This window comes from Pollicipes pollicipes, unplaced genomic scaffold, assembly GCF_011947565.3.
Source record: "Pollicipes pollicipes isolate AB1234 unplaced genomic scaffold, Ppol_2.1 Scaffold_7262;HRSCAF=8765_pilon_pilon_pilon, whole genome shotgun sequence".
In the NCBI taxonomy this organism is placed as follows: Eukaryota; Metazoa; Arthropoda; class Thecostraca; order Pollicipedomorpha; family Pollicipedidae; genus Pollicipes; species Pollicipes pollicipes.
Window position 1 is genome coordinate 3,419,574 of NW_023597055.1, and position 18,669 is coordinate 3,438,242.

The following is an 18,669-nucleotide window of genomic DNA, read 5'->3' on the forward strand; positions in this document are numbered from 1 at the left end:
GTCTTCAATAGGAAACAAAAACCAAACCTTGTTTCTACATAACAACTAATGGGAACCAGGAACCTGGATTTAGTTTATGTCAAAATACCATAAAGTATCTGGCCAGATGCCAGAGTCTAACGCTGGTAAAACTTGGAAACAACCCGTGTTAACCAAAATGCGATAGAAGCATTGGGCAGCTACTTTTGCACGTGCGCAAATGCCGACCGTTTCCACGTGCCCTGCGCGTAATAACTATATTACCGAGCCTTTTATGTGTTGTTTCGTAGCCTTGCCAAGTCTAAGGTCTCCATAATGCCTTATCTTCCTTGGATTATAAATTTCGGCGGATTATTTGCGCTGTAACGTTGCAGTTGATGCTTGGTTTGACCAATCCTGTCGCAACTCAACTACGTACTTTTCTATACGATCCCATTCCTTCCATTCGTTGGCCGCGCTCAATCTTAGTGCGATTGATGAATATTTATAAACATCTGTTAAAAGCGCCCTGTTGTTGTATTAAACTTCACATTTTACAGCCCAAAATGTCATTATCCAATTCAATCATTTCTCCATAGAGTGTTTTCTTCGGAATATCTTTATCTTGCACGTTTTTTTAACCTGTACGTTTAACCTCCATCCAACGCGACATTCGTGCTGTTTTATCACTATCCCGCACGGTCTCAATCTGGCGCTTTATCTCCCCAGCGCGAACTTTGTCTCACAGGTTCTTCATCAGCTTGGTATAAGTAACTTGAACTGTTTGTATCGTTTTCTCTCTATTCTATCGGCTCTTTACATGGTTTATGTTGTACCATGTTACATTTAGTATTTGTCTCGCGTGATCTTTATGCGTGCGATCTTTACCTTGGGTGATGTTAAATCCGTTTTGCCATGCGGTTTTTACGGTGCCTTTATCTTTGCAGCACAACTCGTTTTAGAACTAATGCAATCTTCAACCCAAGTCATCTACTGGAAAGTCGCAATCAGGGTGACCAAAACTGACTTTCCTTGCTAAAGGAAAGCCTTACAGCGCTCATGGGAAGTACCAAAGGCCAAATTTTGCACAAATGCATGAAAGTGTGCTGTTTATTTTCACCATGTAACTCTCTTTTGGTGATTTGCTATGTACGTTGTAGAGGGAGAGCAGGCGTAGTATAACCGTACCGAAGTTACGAATTTCAGTTCGTTATGCTCAGACTTGTGCGTGACTCTGGGGGAAGTTGTGCAGACCCCTGGAATCAACCACATATTTGTGAATTCAGGAAGGAATCGCGGCTTTGAAAAAAAATTGCATGAGTCGGATGTCGAAGATGACTTAACCGTTTCTCCTGTAATTTTGGATGACGTTTCACACACATAGAAATGTGGGTAGGTCAACAGCTCATTGTTGTTCAGCTGGCAACTCGTAGACATACGAACAGACGTGATGCATGGCCACTAGATGTTCCGCAGTTTCACAAAAGCACACGTGAACAGCAGGCTTTTGTGTCCCAAAGAACGGTATGGCTTCTGAACCGTAATGATCTGATTCAACTTCATCGGTCAAGGAACTATTCACCGGAGTCAGATTACGGGTGATGCCGCCGGGTAGGCGAAGAAAGGCCGCTGTGGACCTCGCAGTCGACCGTGCTGCCGTCGGGCAGGGCGGGCGAACGCGTCTGCTTACCCACCATTCAGGTTCGCGAGGTCTCCCGAAAGCCGTATAGCTCTAGCATAGACTCATATTCAGCAGCCCGAGCCCAAAGGTCGTAACCTAGGAACATCAAAAGTTTGACGCATGTCAGTCCAGTCAGTCCAGGCCAACCTACTCCGTGAATTCGGTGTCTCTAGCTTTCATAACTTTCTGAGATCTCAGGGGGTCAAGCTGACCTTACCCGAGCGAGAGGCATTCGCCGGCTACCACGGTGTGGTGTTAAAAAGTAACATTCGGCGTAAAAAACTCTATAACTAAATCACATAGCGCCCAGAAAGGCTCGTACAGAAGGGTTCGTACAAACGCAGGCGTACACCTATCCACATTTGCATGCTCATTTTCGCTCAACACAACTTAAATCATACCCTTAAAAAGTCACCGACCTCATGTTTAAAGCGCCTATGTGGCGCCACTCCGGCGGCGGCGGGTGTAAAGCTACGCGGCTCTGTATAGGGGGCGCCGCTTACCGGCATGAACTGTCGGAGATCCAGATCAATGTCCTTGTGATTTTTTCAAGAGCGGAGATCGTAGAAGTCGAGGGCAAAGCGAGAGCCTGTGCTTCTCCAGCACTGCAAATGTAAAGGCCTGTACAACTGGTGGGCAGCGTACCAGCCCTGTTTATGTCACTGGCGGCGTCACGTCCGATCCCGCTGGTGTCAATGTCCGTCCTGTCCTGTTAGATCTTATCCGGTCACCTCCGGTCCTGATCTAGCTGATATGTCCTGTCCAATGGCGTACCTAAGGGGAAAGCTTATCGGACCTTGGGCCCCTCTGTAGGTGGTGGGGCCTCCGAGGCCAAGGGTTCCAATGCCCTTAAGCTGTTTAAGACGCCTGTGGATATTGTTCAACACAAAGCAGTGTCACGGAGGAAAGAATAGGTTGCCGAGCCTGAACAGGTCCCCTTAATCCAAAAAGAGGGTTCCTTTGACGACGAAGTGTGGGCTCCTTAGCTGAATGGGTACTTTTTCACCCGCTTAACACCCCCCTTCTCCTGAAGGAAAAAATGACTGCGCCAGTTGCCACAGACTCTGCCTCAAAGCTCCTTTTGATACTCATTCTTTCGACATAACCGCCAGTGACGTAAAGCAGTTGTCGCTGGGTGGGAGTAACCTTGAACCCTATCGGCTGTCAATCTGGCAGCCTTGAATCGACCAATGAGATCACATCACTCGCCGGCAGAGAGCGGAGGACACGTGGGTCCGGACGTGGTGCCGGGCGTCAGGCAGCTGTGAGTCCACGGGCTGAGGAGCGCGCGGCGTGCTGTCTAAAAGAGGTTGTTGTGGAGTGCGGAGTTCACGTCGAAACCATACGTCACAACAACATTGGGGTGGGAAGATGAGCATGTTCTTGTTTCGAGGATGCTTGTTTTTGGTGTCTAATGCGCGAGGTGAATGTTTGTTTTTGAGGTTGCCGCGTCAGGGTCTCACAGTATTGATGCTTGGGACCTGGTGAGACGTCTATACTTTAAAGCTTATGGCCTGTGTATCGCCAGAAATGACTGGCGTTCACTACAAATGAGATGTTCGTTGCAGGCTGACATGATGTCATTTGAGGAGAGGGTTGAAGATGTGGTACTGCGCCTCTTTGCTGTGGAGGGAGTCAAGTTTGGCCAGTTCACACTGAAGAGTGGACTTCTGTCTCCAATTTATTTTGACCTAAGGGTAGTTGTCAGCTACCCTGAACTTATGGTAAGCATGCAGAGTATAAGTGGGAGTTTGACGCAATTTTGTCACTGTCATATCTGTCATGGTGGCTCATTCTGCAGGTGTTTTGGTGATGTGACTTAAAGACAGTTGTCCTGGTACTTTTTGGTGTACATCAAACACTTGTCCTGTATGAATGGAGTTGACTGTGCCATGGTGTGATACATTTGCAAGTTCTCTGTATTTGACATACAGAAATTTTATCATTTTTAGGTTAGCACCTTCCTGAGCTATAAATGTTGTGTACTCCTACTGGTTTCAACCTTAAGGCAGCCCTACTGCCTATAGACCAATTTTTGAATGGTTAAGATAAATTGATTTATATTTTGAACATAAACTAGCTTTCAACTTACTCCTGGTCTCTTTATTCTTTTTGAACTGCACAATATTAAGGGATTAGTTCCCCTATTCAGCCTATAAAGCCTCCATGCTGCTTCTGCTGGCAGCAGCCCCATGCTGATTACCATCCCCTGCATCGAATGGCACCCCTGCGTTGTTCCTGACAGTAACACTGTGCAGAGCAGTCCTTTGGTGAATGGTGTCCTCGGTGTTGTCTCCAAGCACTAGCTTGTGTTTAAACCTGATCAGTGAAGCACTAGCTTATGTTTAAACCCTGCAGATGACTTTTTCCTCAGCTGGAGTGCATGCTAGCCTAGCCATGAAAGTGTGCTGACAGGAGTGATGACCTGACCTGACCTGACCCTGCCTCCAAACTAGGACTCTGGCTCACCTAACCAAGATCTTGATCATTCATAGTGCCCTGTTCTGTCTTGATCCTCAAATTGTCCCCCTCAGGATTCTGTGACTAAGCTGGCTTCAGCTGTGTCCTGCTGTGTCAGCTGTGTCCTGTCATGGATGGCCTTCCCAGACCTGACCTCACCTCCCTGGCAGACATCTGGGGCTGAGCACACCATGCAATCATTCACAGCAACATGCCCTGACTTGGTGTCATCATGTGGGTACTGCAGAAGTCAGCAGCAGACCTGTGGCAGAGGTGGTAGTGCAGGCATGGTGACCCCATCTTCCCATCCCATCCTGGCTGAACCATATTCTTTCACATCAACCCAACTGACCTGGCCCTATGCCCCCAAGAGGGTCTGAAGCTGACCTGTTGTGGGAGTGCTAGGGCAAGTCTGTGACCCCTATGCAGTACCCATGCTAATCTAACCTCATAACCCCCATAGTACCCTGACCTGACCTGACACCATGTCACTAACAGATATCAGTGATGCATTCCACTGTGGGAGCACCAGCCTGACCCTGGACAGCTCTCCAGTCTGACCTGACCCCATGCCCGCCAGCAGGGGTCGGTGGCTGACCTGCTGTGGGAGCACTGGCCTAGGTTCTGACCTCGCACAGCTCTCCGGCCTGACCTGACCCTGTGCCTGTCAGCAGGAGTCGGTGGCCGAGCTGCTGTGGGAGCACCGGCCTGAGCTCTGACTCCACACAGCTCCCAGTCTGACCTGACCCCATGCCCGCCGGCAGGAGTCGGTGGCCGACCTGCTGTGGGAGCGCCGGCCCGAGGACGTGCAGTTCGCCTCCGTCTGTGGCGTGCCGTACACCGCCCTGCCCATGGCCACCATCATCGCCACCAAGCAGGTGGGTGATGACGGCTGCTGCTCGGGACCGGGTCGCGGCGCTGACGAATGCGGCAGGCCGCCGCTGCTGCCTCTGACGCAACGGACATGGCTGGAAATGGGATCAGCAGTCCGCGGAGATCAGTCCCGGACCCCGAGCTTGATGGTGGTGATGATTCGGACTCACGTGCGCATCTTCTGCTCAGTCATATTCCGCCAATTCTGACTCAAAGCAACGCCCAGTTTTCAGCAAACGTCTCCTGTGTTCTCGATACTTTTGGCCGAGGGTACGAGGGTATTGGGCCGCACCAGGGTACGGCCCAGTTCCTTGGTCCATTGCATTAGGCCTGCTTTATTTACAGCGGGGTGGAATGTAACCATGTATGCTAACTACGTGCAAGCAGCCCCATACAAGGCCTATGTGCGGTAATTTCAACCTCTCGATAACTTGCCCATTTGCCGCGTGTGTGGTCGGACAGAACAGAGCTGGGGTCGTGGCGTGCCGGCCGGTCGTCTTCGGACCGGCCTCTGGACAGCGCTGCCGACACAGGCCGCGTCAGCTGTCTCGGTCCGCCCGGCCTCGGTGGCCGATGTTGGGTGCGCGGTGGGCGGTGCGCCGGGGCCGTGGCGCGGTCTCCCGCGCCGGCGTCTGGCGCTGCCGTCAGGCCCGGCCGCGTGTGACGGGAGCAGCGGACGCCACAGCGGCCCGCGCCGGGCTCGGCGCCAGCGGCGGCGACTCCGGCCGACTCCTGGATTACCGGGGGCTGGCTCCGTCCCACGGCCAGAGACAGCGCGAACCTTGGGCGGGCGCGGCGGTTTGGATTCTGATTCTGACTCCGGAGATGCTGACCAGACCGTGATTCATTTACGGCGAAGTCGGGTCCATAGTACTGCAGCGCGGCTCGTGATGCGCTGCGGTGCAATGGTCCATGCGGGGCAGTTGTTTATACTTTCAGACGGGATCTCACAACCCCGCTCCGTCAAGCACGAGTCTGGAAGCCGGGCGTCGGGCTGTTGAGTGTGCTGGTTTGTCGTCCCCGGTGCCCGGGGGGTCGGGGTGTGCAAATGCCGTGACCGGCGCCGTCACCCGACACTGACCGGCCTGCCGGCCGTCAACCCAGCTGCTGATGCGGCGTCTGGAGAGGCCGGACGTGTCCACCATATCTGTTGGGGTGTGGGGGGCACGACAGGCAAGCCGGTGATGGGTTGTGGGGGACACGACGGGCAGGCCGGTGATGGGGGGGGGGGGGGAGGGGGACACGACAGGCAGGCCCGGTGATGAAGTGTAGTGGCACCACAGGCAGACCCAGTGATGGGGTGTGGGGGACACGACAGGCAGGCTCGGTGGTGGGGTGCGGGGGACACCACAAGCAAGCCGGTGATGGGGTGTGGGGGACACGACAGGCAGACCCAGTGATGGGGGTGTGGGGGACACGACAGGCAGGCTCGGTGATGAGGTGTGGGGACACCACAGGCAGGCCGGTGGTGGGGTGTGGGGGACACGACAGGCATGCTCGGTGATAAAGTGTGGGGGACACTACAGGCCGACCCGGGGACGCTGCGTGCCGACCCGACCTGGCCTCGTGCCGTCCTGTGGTACGGCAGAACAGCCTGCTTTGGGTCCCTCCCTACACAGAATGGAGCGATACGCTGTTTCGCAGTACCGCGGGACCCTGGACCTCTCCCATACCTGGTCCATGCCTCGCGGTCGCAATCCCTGGCCAGCAGGCTCACGTTCACGTTACGCTCAGGGGGTGCGTGGTGATATGGACATCTCCCCCAATCATAAGATGGTATTGACGCTCTCGGCAGCGTTTGAATACCCTGGTGCCACATGCTTTTAGCGGTAGGCATGGGGTGCATTTGCGGTGGTCTCCTGCTGCCGGAAAATCCTGTTAACTCCGGTTAGAACAGCGGGAGGTTCGCTGATTGTGAATTCGTTGATGGGATGTTTCCGGATGATCGGCACGACATAAACTGACCACTTCCTTCATTCGTAACTCCGGATAGCCAACAGTACTGCTACGTCACCTGTTAACGCTTCGGAGCTTAACCCGCTCTATCTGACTCTTCCTTTTCTATCTCTTCCTCTCCATCACTCCTTGTACATCTCCCTCCCTCCCAGCACATCCCCCTCTCCCTCCCTGTATACATCCCTCTTCCTTCCTGTACATATCTCTGTCGTTCTCTGTACATCTCTCCCTCCTCTCCCTCTCCCTCTCTCTCTCTCTCTCTTTATCTCTTTATCTCTTTCACTTTCCCTCCCTCTCTTTTTCTTTCTTTTGGTCCTCGTGTCCGGTTTTGCAGACGTACACAGTGCGCACGCAGCCAACGCGTCGCGTGCCCTTGACGGAGGTCATTGCATACTGCGTCTCCTCGGTGTTACACGCTAGCGTTACTGGGCTCTGTAGTGGTCTGCAGCTGGCAACGCGATGCACCTCACCCCGTAGTGAGGGCTGAAATCTGGCTAGAGCTGTTTTTATTCATCATATTTTTGCCAGGCTTTTTGTGTAAGCGCAGGACAATTGCGCTCGATTTGACCCCATCTGTGACGTGATTGACGTTGCGCAAATCATTAGTCTCGGGGTCAACCATGAGCATTAGACAAACGCGCATGCGTAGAGGCGTCAGCGTTCTTAAACAGAGCGACAGCCACGTGCCGATCCTTGCAGGAAAATCATTGACTCGCAGTCGTTGAAAATCGCATATATTGATGATTGCAAATCGGAAAACGGAAAATCGTGGAAAACCGCAATATACTGATGACTTATATCGAAATGCTCGTAGTCAGCCCATCTTTTTGCATGCAACATTAGCGACAATGGGTGAACGGAACAAGGGTCACATCAGGCCGGTACAACTGCCAGATTTCCGTGATCGCAAGGCATTGAATTTGCGTAAGCCGCGGGAGGACTTTGACCTTGCGCTGCCTATTCTAACAGATCGCACACTCCGTGCACGGTTCGTGAGGGGCTTATTGCTACCAAATCGCACCAAAACTGAGATCTTGCGCCAAAGGTCACGTGTCCGTGGCTGAAAGGCTCACCCAGCGTAAGCTGCACGGTGTCCTACCAAAGACGGAGCATTGTTAATCCCTTACGAGCCCATTAAACTCCTACTTGTATCTGGCCAACCACATGCAATTTCCTGTTCACGTGTTAGAGTCCCAGGCTGTCCAGCTCCCTAGGGTGTGCGGAAGCGGGGGGGGGGGGGGGGGGGCACGAGATTGTTAAGGTTGGCTTAGCAGCCCGTGACAAACAGAGGTCGGATTAATGCGGCCGGCACCGGTGCCGCCGTGCCGTCCGGACCGGAGGTCGTCGACCCGGCGTCCGGCTGTTGCGGCTGCAGACCAAGGTGACCTTGAGGACGGGTTCGCTGGGAGCGGGCGGGCCGGCGACTGGGGTGGGTCAGTTCCGCTGCTGCGGACTCCACGGGAGGGGGGGGGGGCGGTGAGTAGGTCAGTTCTGTGGCCGCCTCCTCTCCTCCCCTCCTGGCGGGGTCAGGGTCGAATTTGCTGCGGACAGGAAATCGCATGATTTTATGAGTTTGCATGGCAAAATACCTCGGCGGCGGACCGTGCCTCGCGGTGCGCCCCGTGACGTCGCGACAGAGACGCCCACCGCCACACGGCGCCACTGAGGCCTCCACCCCCGCCTACAGAAGCTGCCGATGCTAATACGGCGGGAGAAGAAGTCGTACGCCACCAAACGGCTCACTAACGGCTCCACTCCCGCCTGCAGAAACTGCCGATGCTGATCCGGCGGAAGGAGGAGAAGTCGTACGGCACCAAGCGGCTCATCGAAGGCCACTTCAAGCCGGGCGACAACTGCTTCATCATCGAGGACGTCATCGTCAGCGGCTCCAGCGTCTATGAGACGGCCGTGGTGAGCGCCCCGTCCATAGCATGGCTGTTGCGGACGTTGGAGCGTGTTCGGAGCAGCGATAATCTTCTGCTGGGCGTGGCACGGAGTCCGAAACGCGGATAAGTGTACTGTCGAGATATGTGTAACACTCGGGTTGCGTCTCACTGCTGTGCTAGCTTTCGGTGTGTGATGTTGGGGTGTGGTTCACACCGAGCGTCGGGAGGTGCGTGAATTCCGCGTGGCCCATCCGATTGACCCCTGGAATTAGATCGGAGTGGAATTAACTAATCTCCGTCATTGTAATCCTTGATTTTGTCAATGCAGCTCAATCCTAGTTACGAAAAACGTCGTTCCGACTCAATATCCCCATATGAGCGTTCACCAGCTGATTGAATGGTGTGCTTTCAGCTCGCCCGTTCGTGCTTCCGTTTTTTGAGTTATTTCCGTTATAACCTGAGGATGTCACCGGAACAACAAACTCTCTCATGGGCAGATTTCAGACGAATCTCGTGCTCGGATGCCGTGTTCGGCATCAGTTCGCGTCTATAACTCACCTGTGTATCCAGTGCGTCTCCGCGCGCGCCTGTTCCGTCCGCCCCGACCGGCTGACATGTTGACCCCGGCTGACGGGCGGCGCCGCCGGCAGTCGCTGCGCTCCTGCGGCTTGGAGGTGACGGACGCCGTGGTGTTCGTGGACCGGCAGCAGGGCGCGACGGCCAACCTGCGCAAGCTCGGCGTCGCCATCCGCTCCGTGTGCGACATGCAGCAGGTGGGGCGTGCCCGAGGCCGCGCCAGGGTGCCAGGCCGGGTATGAGGGGCGTGTACACGGTAGGAGCGGGGCAGCGTCCAGCCCCGGGGGGTCACGGTCTCTTGGGCGTGCCCGGGGCCGCGCCGGGGCGCCCGGCCGGGTATGAGTGGCGTGTTCACGGTAGGAGCGGGGCAGCGTCCAGCCCCGGGGGGTCGTGGTCTCTGGGACGCGCCCGGGGCCTCGCCAGGGTGCCAGGCCGGGTGTGAGGGGCTTGTTCACGGTAGGAGCGGGGCAGCGTCCAGGCCCGCGGGTCATGGGCTCGGGGAAGGGTCGCCGCCGGCCGGCCGGTCCTCGCCGGTCGTCCCTGGCCGAGCCTGCGTGTTCCGGGATCGCTCTCTGTCGTTGTCTACGGTAACGAGACACGTAACCAACATTTGCTTCAGTGGGGTAGGGCGGGCGTATGCCAAAGTTTCTCCAAAATCGTGCGAATTTGGACCAAAGTCCTGCAAAATTACCCAGTATATCATGTAAACTGCTTGCCTAGGATGGGAGGGGCCAAGGAACATGCTCCCTTGGTCCTCCCCTTACCCACGTCCCTGGTTATGACACATGAAGGGTGCCGCCAGTCAGTGCGCGCAGTGAACAGCTGGCTGCTAGGCATGTTTAAATGGACTCAGCTGGTGATAAGTAACCGATCAGGTGTTGTTCCGCCGCTGTGGTGACGCTAGGTGCGCTCGATCCTCCGAGCGAGACATCAGCTGACCTGTCAGTACCGGCCACGCTTGTCTATTATCATCGCTCCGCGGCGCGGTAGCAGTGGGGGCCCCTGTGTCCTGATCCAGGCCGCGGTGGAGACCCTGTGCGCTGGTCCAGGCCGCGGTGGAGGCCCCCCGTGTCCTGGTCCTGACCGCAGTGGGCCCGTTTTCCGTGCCAGGCCGGGTTGAAGGCCCCAGTGTACTGGACCATGCTGCAGTGCAGGCCCCCTCGTCCCGGTCCGAGCGCAAGGTGGAGGCCCCGTGTCCTGGTCCCGGTGCACGGTGGAGGCCCGTGTCCTGGTCCCGGCGCGTGGTCAGCGTGGTGACACCTGGTCCGTTATGCCGGCCAGATGCTCGCCATCCTGCTGCGACACGGCAAGATCGATGACAAGCAGGTGGAGGCGGTCAACGCGTTCCTCAAGGACAGCCAGGAGACCATCATCCGACGGGAACCGAACGGTGCGCGCACCTCCCCGCTGTGCCTGTGACCCATGTGACCCCGGCACGGACCTCTGTGATCCCTGTGTGACCCCTGTGACCCCTGGTGCGACCTCCCGGGCCCACCGCGCACGCTGGGGTCGCCGGCCAGTGTTAAGGTCAATTTCAGTAGGCAGAGGAATATGGAAAGCGTGATCACTGTTGTCATCACCGCGTGTATGTGCCTGCGCGGAGGGAGAGATGTGGTTTTGAATGGCACATTCCAGTGTGGCAGGATGTAGGTCGTGACTTGGTGTGCCATGACGCTTGTTGTGCTGTGATGTGTGTTTTACTGTGACGCGTGTTGTGATGTGACTTGTTTTGTGCTGTGACGTGTGTTGTAATGTGACGTGTGTTGTGCCGTTGTTGTGACGTGTGTTGTTCCGTGACGTGTTGTGCTGTGACGTGTGCTGTGATGTGACTTGTTTTGTGCTGTGACGTGTGCTGTTGCTGTGACGTGTGTTGTTCCGTGACGTGTTGTGCTGTGACGTGTGTTGTGATATAACTTGTTTTGTGCTGTGACGTGTGCTGTGATGCGACTTGTTTTGTGCTATGACGTGCATTGTAATGTGACGTGTGGTGCTGTGACGCGTGATGTGCTGTGACCTGTGTTTAATGTGACGTGATCCATGCCTCGATGCGAAGTGATGGGGTCTTGTGCCGATGCGATGCGGGATGCACCGCCGTCTTGCAGTGTTTCAAGACGCAACGCCTGCGCTAATCGCTTCGGCACCCCCGCCAAATGAAGAATTTTAGCGCGAGTGCCTGTTCTGCGAGGCTGTAGAAGCATGAAATGTATAGGCAATGTGAAAAGGCCATATTTCCGTTTGTCTCACAAGACTTATACAGTCCTACGTATGGTGGGAGGAGCCTTGGTTGCACGCGCTTAGCAGATAAGAGTGAACAAATACGAACTGCGGAGAGACGCATAAAAACAGCTGCGTGTCATGCTGCACCTGAATCGGAAATCAATGACATGCCATGTGCCTGACCTGACCTTGGCCTGAGCTGACCTGGGGTGGCGTGCGATGCGCCGCGGCGGGGCGGCGATGACATGCTGTGTGCCTGACCTGACCCCGACCTGAGCTGACCTGGGGTGACGTGCGACGCGCCGCAGACGGAGTGGCCGAGTCGGCCGGCCGCCTGCGGATGTCGTTCGGCGCGCGCGCGGCCACCACCTCCCAGGCGCTGGTGCGCCGCCTGCTGCGCCTCATGGAGGAGAAGCGCACCAACCTTTGCGTGGCGGCCGACCTCGGCACCAGCCAGGCGGCGCTGCAGCTGGCCGATCAGGTGGGTCCTGCGGCGACACGGGCGCCGGGCCCGGCCGTCGCGGCCCGGCCCGGCCGTCGCGGCCCGGCCCGGCCGTCGCGGCCCGGCCCGGCCCGGCCCGGCCCGGCCCGCTCGGCGCGCTGTCAGTAGCAGGAGGTGGACCGCGCTGGGCTCACCGGCACGGACGGTCGCCCCGGGAGCGCCGTACCGGCTCTGCTGCGGTGCTCGGCAGTGACCGCGTCCTGGTCCGTGTTGAGTGCGCTGTGCGCTGTCGTTGGTGCGTTGCTGGCCACACGCCGGTTTCGTCCGCCCCCGGCCGTGGTCGGGGGGTGGGGGAGGGGGTCGTGTCGCAGCTCGAGACGACTGAGCTGGTGCCCCCCCCCTCCCCGGCCGTGGTCGGGCGGTCGTGTCGCAGCTCGAGGCGGCTGAGCCCGTGCCCCGCTTCCCGCCAGGTGGGGCCGCACATCTGCATGCTGAAGACGCACGTCGACATCATGACGGACTTCAGCGAGGCGTTCCCGCGGCAGCTGCGCGAGCTGGCGCTCAAGCACAACTTCCTCATCTGCGAGGACAGGTGGGCTGCGGCGCCGCCCCGCCCCTGCCGCCCTGTCAGCTGGCGGTCGCGGCGTCAACCCGCCCCTGCGGTCCTGTCAGCTAAAAGCGGGGTCTGTGGCCGTGGATGATCACTGGCTGCTGCTCCCGCACACGTTATGCTGGCATCAAAAACCGGACTTCTCGTGCAGCACACTCACGTTGGTGTGAGGAGAGCTACGGAATTTTCTTAGAACCGTAGGGGCTGGAACTAGTGTCTTGCAACATGCCAATTGTGCTGTTTTGGCAAATGTGTGATATCCAGTGCAACAAGTAACGGATGTTTTTGGAACGACTAGGGTACTTTCGGTCTCATGTCAAATCCATTTCGTGACAATTGCTGTGGAGACTTATCGTCTCCACGCATCCGTATTTCTAACCTTCGCCGATTGGTAGAAGGTTGGTAACGCTCTGATGGTCCGTACGACTCTTCCAACCTTCACAATCGTGCTGACATCCCGTGATCCCGGCTGACCTCCCGGTGACCCCGTCTGACCTCTCATAATCCTGGCTGACCTTCCGTGACACCAGCTGACCTCGTATGCATGTATGACACCAGCTGACACCATGACACCACGTATGCCACTAGCTGACCTCGTATGTTCTCTCGTGACCCAGGCTGACCTCCCGTGATCCCAGCTCGCCTGATGATCTCGTCTGACCTCTCGTGACCCCGGCCGAACTCCGCTGACCCCGGCCGACTTCCGCTGACCCCGTCTGACCTCCCGGCGACCCCGGCTGGCCTCTCGTGACCCCGTCTAAACGTTCGTGGCACCGGCATACCTCTCGTGACCCCAGCCGACCTCCGCTGACCCCGGCTGACCGCCCTCCCCGCAGGAAGTTCGCCGACATCGGCAGCATGTCGGCGGCGCAGTTCGCCGACGGCCCGTTCGCCATCTGCGACTGGGCCGACCTGGTGACGATGCACCCGCTGCCGGGCGAGGGTCTGCTGACGGCGCTGTCGGCGCGCGCCGAGGGCCGCCAGCGCGGCGCCCTGCTCGTGGCGCAGATGTCAAGCCGCGGCTGTCTCGCCACCGCCCAGTACACGGCCGGTCAGTGGGCGCCGGCTGAGGGGCGGGAGGCGGCGCGAGCGGGCGGGGCTTGAGGGGCTTGCACCGGATGGTGCTCGGCTGGCGGAGGTCCCTCGTCTGGCAACGCCGGTGCCGGTGCCGCCCATCAGGGCGGGGACGGGGCGGGGGAGGGGGGGGGGGGGAGGGGTGAACAGGACAGGACTGTTGGTCGAGCACGTGTTACCAAGGCGCTGTCGGCTGCCGGCAGTCCCGGGGCAGCCCGACCATCCACCGGATCGTGGCGTGGCGCTCGTCCGCCGCGGATGCTGCACACTGCGGACAGGCCTGTGTGCCCCGGTGTCATTGTCTGTGAAGGGGGCCTGTGCACGTGCGTGCGCGGGTTGCCCAATCCGCTCGTTGGAGGCGCCGCGCTAGCCCTATCATGACTGCTGCCGCTCTGAGGTCTGCGTTCGTCACCATCACCGTGCTGTGCAGTATCATCACAGCGTTGTGTGACGTGTGGTTCGCCTCCCTGACTGCCTGCGTCCCCCTGCCCATCCCACAGCCGTCCCCGCTTCTAACGCCCCCTCCTCTCGCCTCTCCGCAGCGGCGGTCAAGATGGCCGAGGCGCACCCGTACTTCGCGTGCGGGTTCGTGGCGCAGTCGTCGGTGACGTCGGACCCGCGCTTCCTCGTGCTCACGCCGGGCGTCAGCGTCAGCGCCGCCGCCGACGCGCACGGCCAGCAGTACAGCTCGCCGGAGCGGGCCGTCGGCGAGTGCGGCGCCGACGTGGTCATCGTCGGCCGTGGCGTGACGCGCGCCGAGAGCCCCGCGGAGGCGGCCGGCGAGTACGCCCGCCGCGCCTACGCCGCCTACCTGCAGAGGATCGGCTGACCGGGCCGGGGAGGGGCGAGGCGGAGGGGCGGAGGGCGGAGGTCGCGGCGGTGCGTGGAGAGCGGAGCGGTGACGTCGGTGGGGATGGGTTGGCGGTCTGTTACCGAGCGTATACGCAGCGCAGCGGGCCCGCCTTGATGGAGGCGGTGGTAGGTCGTGCGTCGGCTTGCGTAACTGGAGGTCGGAGGCAGCGGCGGGGGAAGGCTGGCGGCATGGCGGGTTGCACCCCGCAGCCGTCGAATAGTACTGACCACCCCGCTCCCACTGGCGGGATGTTGAGTAGCTTAGATAACGGTGGCGGGTTCGATGTTTTATACGCCACGTCACGCCTAGACAATATTAGCATCAAATTATCCATGGTGTATCCGATGTATGCACAAACTAGCGCTCCCATACACAGCGCCGTGTGCCGTGTCATTGATGCCGTGGCTGTCATGGTAGCATTGCCATTCTGTGGCCTGTGCGAACAGGCAGTGGACGTTGGAACTCGGCAAGGAGACGGCGAAGGTCACGAAATGCATTCCAGTCAACGTAGACGGCCCACATTCCATGCGTGTGTGAAGCTGCTGAGGCAATTTATGCAGGCGACGCGTAGGGGCCACCGCTGCCGAACGGTAGCCACAAACTTGTTGTTTTCGTGATGGCGCATGTGAGGCATTCCACATATGGCTTGCGCATTCCACGTGCAATGTATACCCCAGTCCCTGGAGAGGACCCGCTCAACCCAGTGCCATGTTATCAGTGCAACCAGAGCAATACAGATCTGACCTTTTTTGTTATTGTCGCGGACTTTTGGTGGGCAGTGCTCGTTGAGGCTTGCTCGCTGCGTTTTCGTACCCGACGAGTATAGGCAGGAGTATACAGACAATACCGCCGCGCCATTGGTTAGCGTTTCGAAAGGGATACCAGTCCACCAAAGAATGAATCGCCTTTGGCCTACGCCCACCAGCGTACAGGCGTCATCGTCTGCACGTGTATAAATATATACGCCTTATGTATGCAGCTTATATGTGCAGCATATATATATATATATATATATATATATATATATATATATATGTATGCAGCGTATCTATGTATGCATGTCGATACGTTATATGTATATGGCGTCGTCTAAGGGTGTAATTACCAGTCAGTTCCCCCTTAGCAACACCAGTTCTAAGCCGCCAGGGTGGGCCATCCGGACGCCGGGGATGCCGCGATCTGCCACGTCACGTGACCACGCGATCACACAGGCGGACCGCGGCAACGGCCAGGGTGCCGCAGTCTGTCAGACCACGTGACCACGCGATCACGCAGGCGGACCACGGCAGCGGCGATGGGTTGGTGCTTCTGCCTGGCCCGTAAGGGGCGACAGCGCGGTGCCGTGTGTGTCTACCGTGCGAACACAGGCAGGGAATACCTCCTCTTTCCAGACCCTTGCGGAAGGACCCCATTAGGCAAGCTTATGCTTGCTTTTATATAATCCATTTTTAGATTTGATCTTTGTTTTGACTGTCATTCCTACATTGACTGCCGCCCTGCATGCTTGTGATGCTTGTAGCCCCAACCATGCCAGTTGCAGGGACATCCTCACGATGGTGTGTATCTGTAGCGCTGTTGCGTTCGCAGCGCCACTGTCGATTCTTTCCGGTAATCTCGGTGCGGCTCGGCATGCACACAACGGTCACCACTTCCCGTTGGTAGACAGCACAAGGCGTTGTCGGTTGAGCACGGCGGTTGTTCCCCTGGAGTGGGCCTTAGAACTAGTGGACCAAACCCATCGAGCCGATAAACTAGGCATCAGTGCGTAATTAACGTCTTCGAACTGCCGCCGTCAAATGACCACTCCATTTGAGCACCACTGATCTCTGCTCCGCGCACTGTAGCTCTACTGGACGAGGCGACCGCCTCAAAGGTTTGAAAGACATGTCGGACATGCGCGTTGCTTGAAAGACCACATTAGGCATGCGTTCCAAAACCAGGCGAGAACCAACCACCGCTCAGAAGAGGGACCAGGACGGAAACCCAAGTTTCTTGAAGCGAACGTGATGAGCTTCGTCATGCGCACGTCTGTGAGGCACCGGCGACTGCAGCAGCCATATTTGTGTACTTAGAGAGTACGGTGCAACCAGGATTCGAGCCCTCCCTTTCATCCACGTGATGGTGGATGGTATTTTTCCACATGATGGTGGATGGTATTTTTCAAAACATTTTTATCACCATTGTTAGGATCATACTTGTCGATAGCGTAACCAATTTGGGACGGGAAATGCTCGATATAACATCTTCTTTGTCTTTTATCACGACGATACGCCATCCCATGAAGCAGTAAAATGCGTTTTACGGCACATGGCGAGCGGGTGATCACAGACTTGAGGGATATGACCATGTAAACGACACACAAATAGAAACGATTCCAGTCCGCCGCCTTCGAGAGCCCGCACAAAGGCACGGCGTTAATGTACGGCATCACCGCACCTCTACCAGACGGCATGTACGGCACCTCTAGCAGACGGATCGACGAATTCGGGGCAGCTTACGTTTTTGGTACATGTGACAGAATCAGTGAAAAACGCATATATTCTGGACAGATATTGGTTGCACAACAGCGAGCCTCAGTCCATGCAGTTTCGTTGGCAGTCTCCCTTGATTTAAGCCACAGCGTGCTATACTCGGGGCCGGTTTCGAGAAGTTCAAATCGACGGCCCAATTTGCAACTGACGCACTTTTTGGTCGGACCTGGGTCGGACGGTGCTGGCATCGTTCATCATTTGTAGGCGGTGCACGCGCCTGTAACTGGCGTCACGTGCACTGGAGTCGGTTTTACGCCTTTTCTCGCTCTGGCTGCCGAGGTGACTATCGCAAAAAAAAACATTCCGAAGCGACGGATCCATGCTTTCCATCATCAGTGCTTCACTGCAAACATGGGCCCACATTTTTGTCATATAGATTACCTATTTTCTCTCCCGTTAAGCCGCGTTGGTCTTTCGTCGCTACTGCGCCTGACCGTTGGCGTATCGATCAAGTTTCCATTAGTGTTTTCAGCTTCTTCGCAATTTCAATATTTTCCCACCCAACCAACCGAACCATGGGACGTAGACATAATTAGTGATATCGGATTATGGAAAAGAATCTCACGCGATCATACAGCGTGCATACTAATGGCTTAAAAACGTTACAATGCAGGCTTCAAAGCACTGCGCCGCTTATTGCCGGTGCCTTTCCAACAGGGCCGGTGAGTGCAGTGGTTGAACGACGTAAGCTCGCCAAAAATCTGGCAGGATGGTCCAAGCCATTGAGGCCACACAATTTCGGCCATTCCATATAGATCATTTACAGCCCGCTGGCACGCCTATCTTTCCGTTCACGGTAATAATGATCTTACAACGGCGCTGGCAAAACAGCTGCTAGAGGTATTACTGCCCATCGTGGATGAGACCAAGGAGCTCTGTATGTCAAGACACCAGCCAACGACTTTCCTGGCGGTCTGAAGGAACGCTGCGAGGCACGCTATAGCCATAAATACGAATTCAACTCACTGAAAGAAAAACTGAACCGAACGGACACAAACCACCCGTTTAGCTGGCATTAGTCCACGGGTTAGTGCAGTTCACGTTGCCGCAATAGCTTACGCTTAGCAGCTACTGATCTCGAAGGAGCTCATCCCTACAAAGCAATCGGTCAAATTGCTGAAGAGCATAATGACACAGCTAAGCGCATATCCCACGCGGGTGCACTCCACACTGAGTGCGGAACAGAGGCATAGACTACAAAGCCCCAGATTGTTCAATTTGGCTGCACTCCAGCCTCGTGCGAGCGTACGCGCTGGAAACGAGTTAGGCGCGTGAAAAGCAAATCAATCGGCTAGCAATGAAAAGGAGCCAACGACGCATTTGACATTTTCTCGCCGTGGAGCTGAAGTTCGTGTACGGATAGCGCAGGCACGGGCAGCTGTCAGGCTCACACCGAACACAGGGCAGCGTGCCGTCTCCACCCGCGTCTTACTCCGCAGCTGCCCGGCCGCTGAACCTGACCGGACGTCCGCAGTCGACGGGCGCACCTCCAGCACCGCCGCGTCCACCACCGCTCTCCGGCGACACCGCCACTCCTCTCCCCAGAAAACAG

General features: G+C 56.8%; 1 protein-coding gene across 1 annotated transcript; it reads left to right on the top strand.

Moving 5' to 3' along the window:
* Nucleotides 1-2,882: 2,882 nt before the first annotated feature.
* LOC119114096 (uridine 5'-monophosphate synthase) lies at nucleotides 2,883-18,571 on the top strand. Its single transcript, XM_037238315.1, has 11 exons — nucleotides 2,883-2,903; nucleotides 3,208-3,363; nucleotides 4,864-4,977; nucleotides 8,696-8,839; nucleotides 9,465-9,587; nucleotides 10,672-10,780; nucleotides 11,916-12,088; nucleotides 12,520-12,641; nucleotides 13,496-13,710; nucleotides 14,276-14,478; nucleotides 18,557-18,571. Exons 2-11 carry the CDS (start codon nucleotides 3,214-3,216, stop codon nucleotides 18,569-18,571), a joined length of 1,368 nt encoding a protein of 455 aa, XP_037094210.1. The 5' UTR covers nucleotides 2,883-2,903; nucleotides 3,208-3,213.
* The last annotated feature ends 98 nt before the right edge of the window (nucleotides 18,572-18,669 follow it).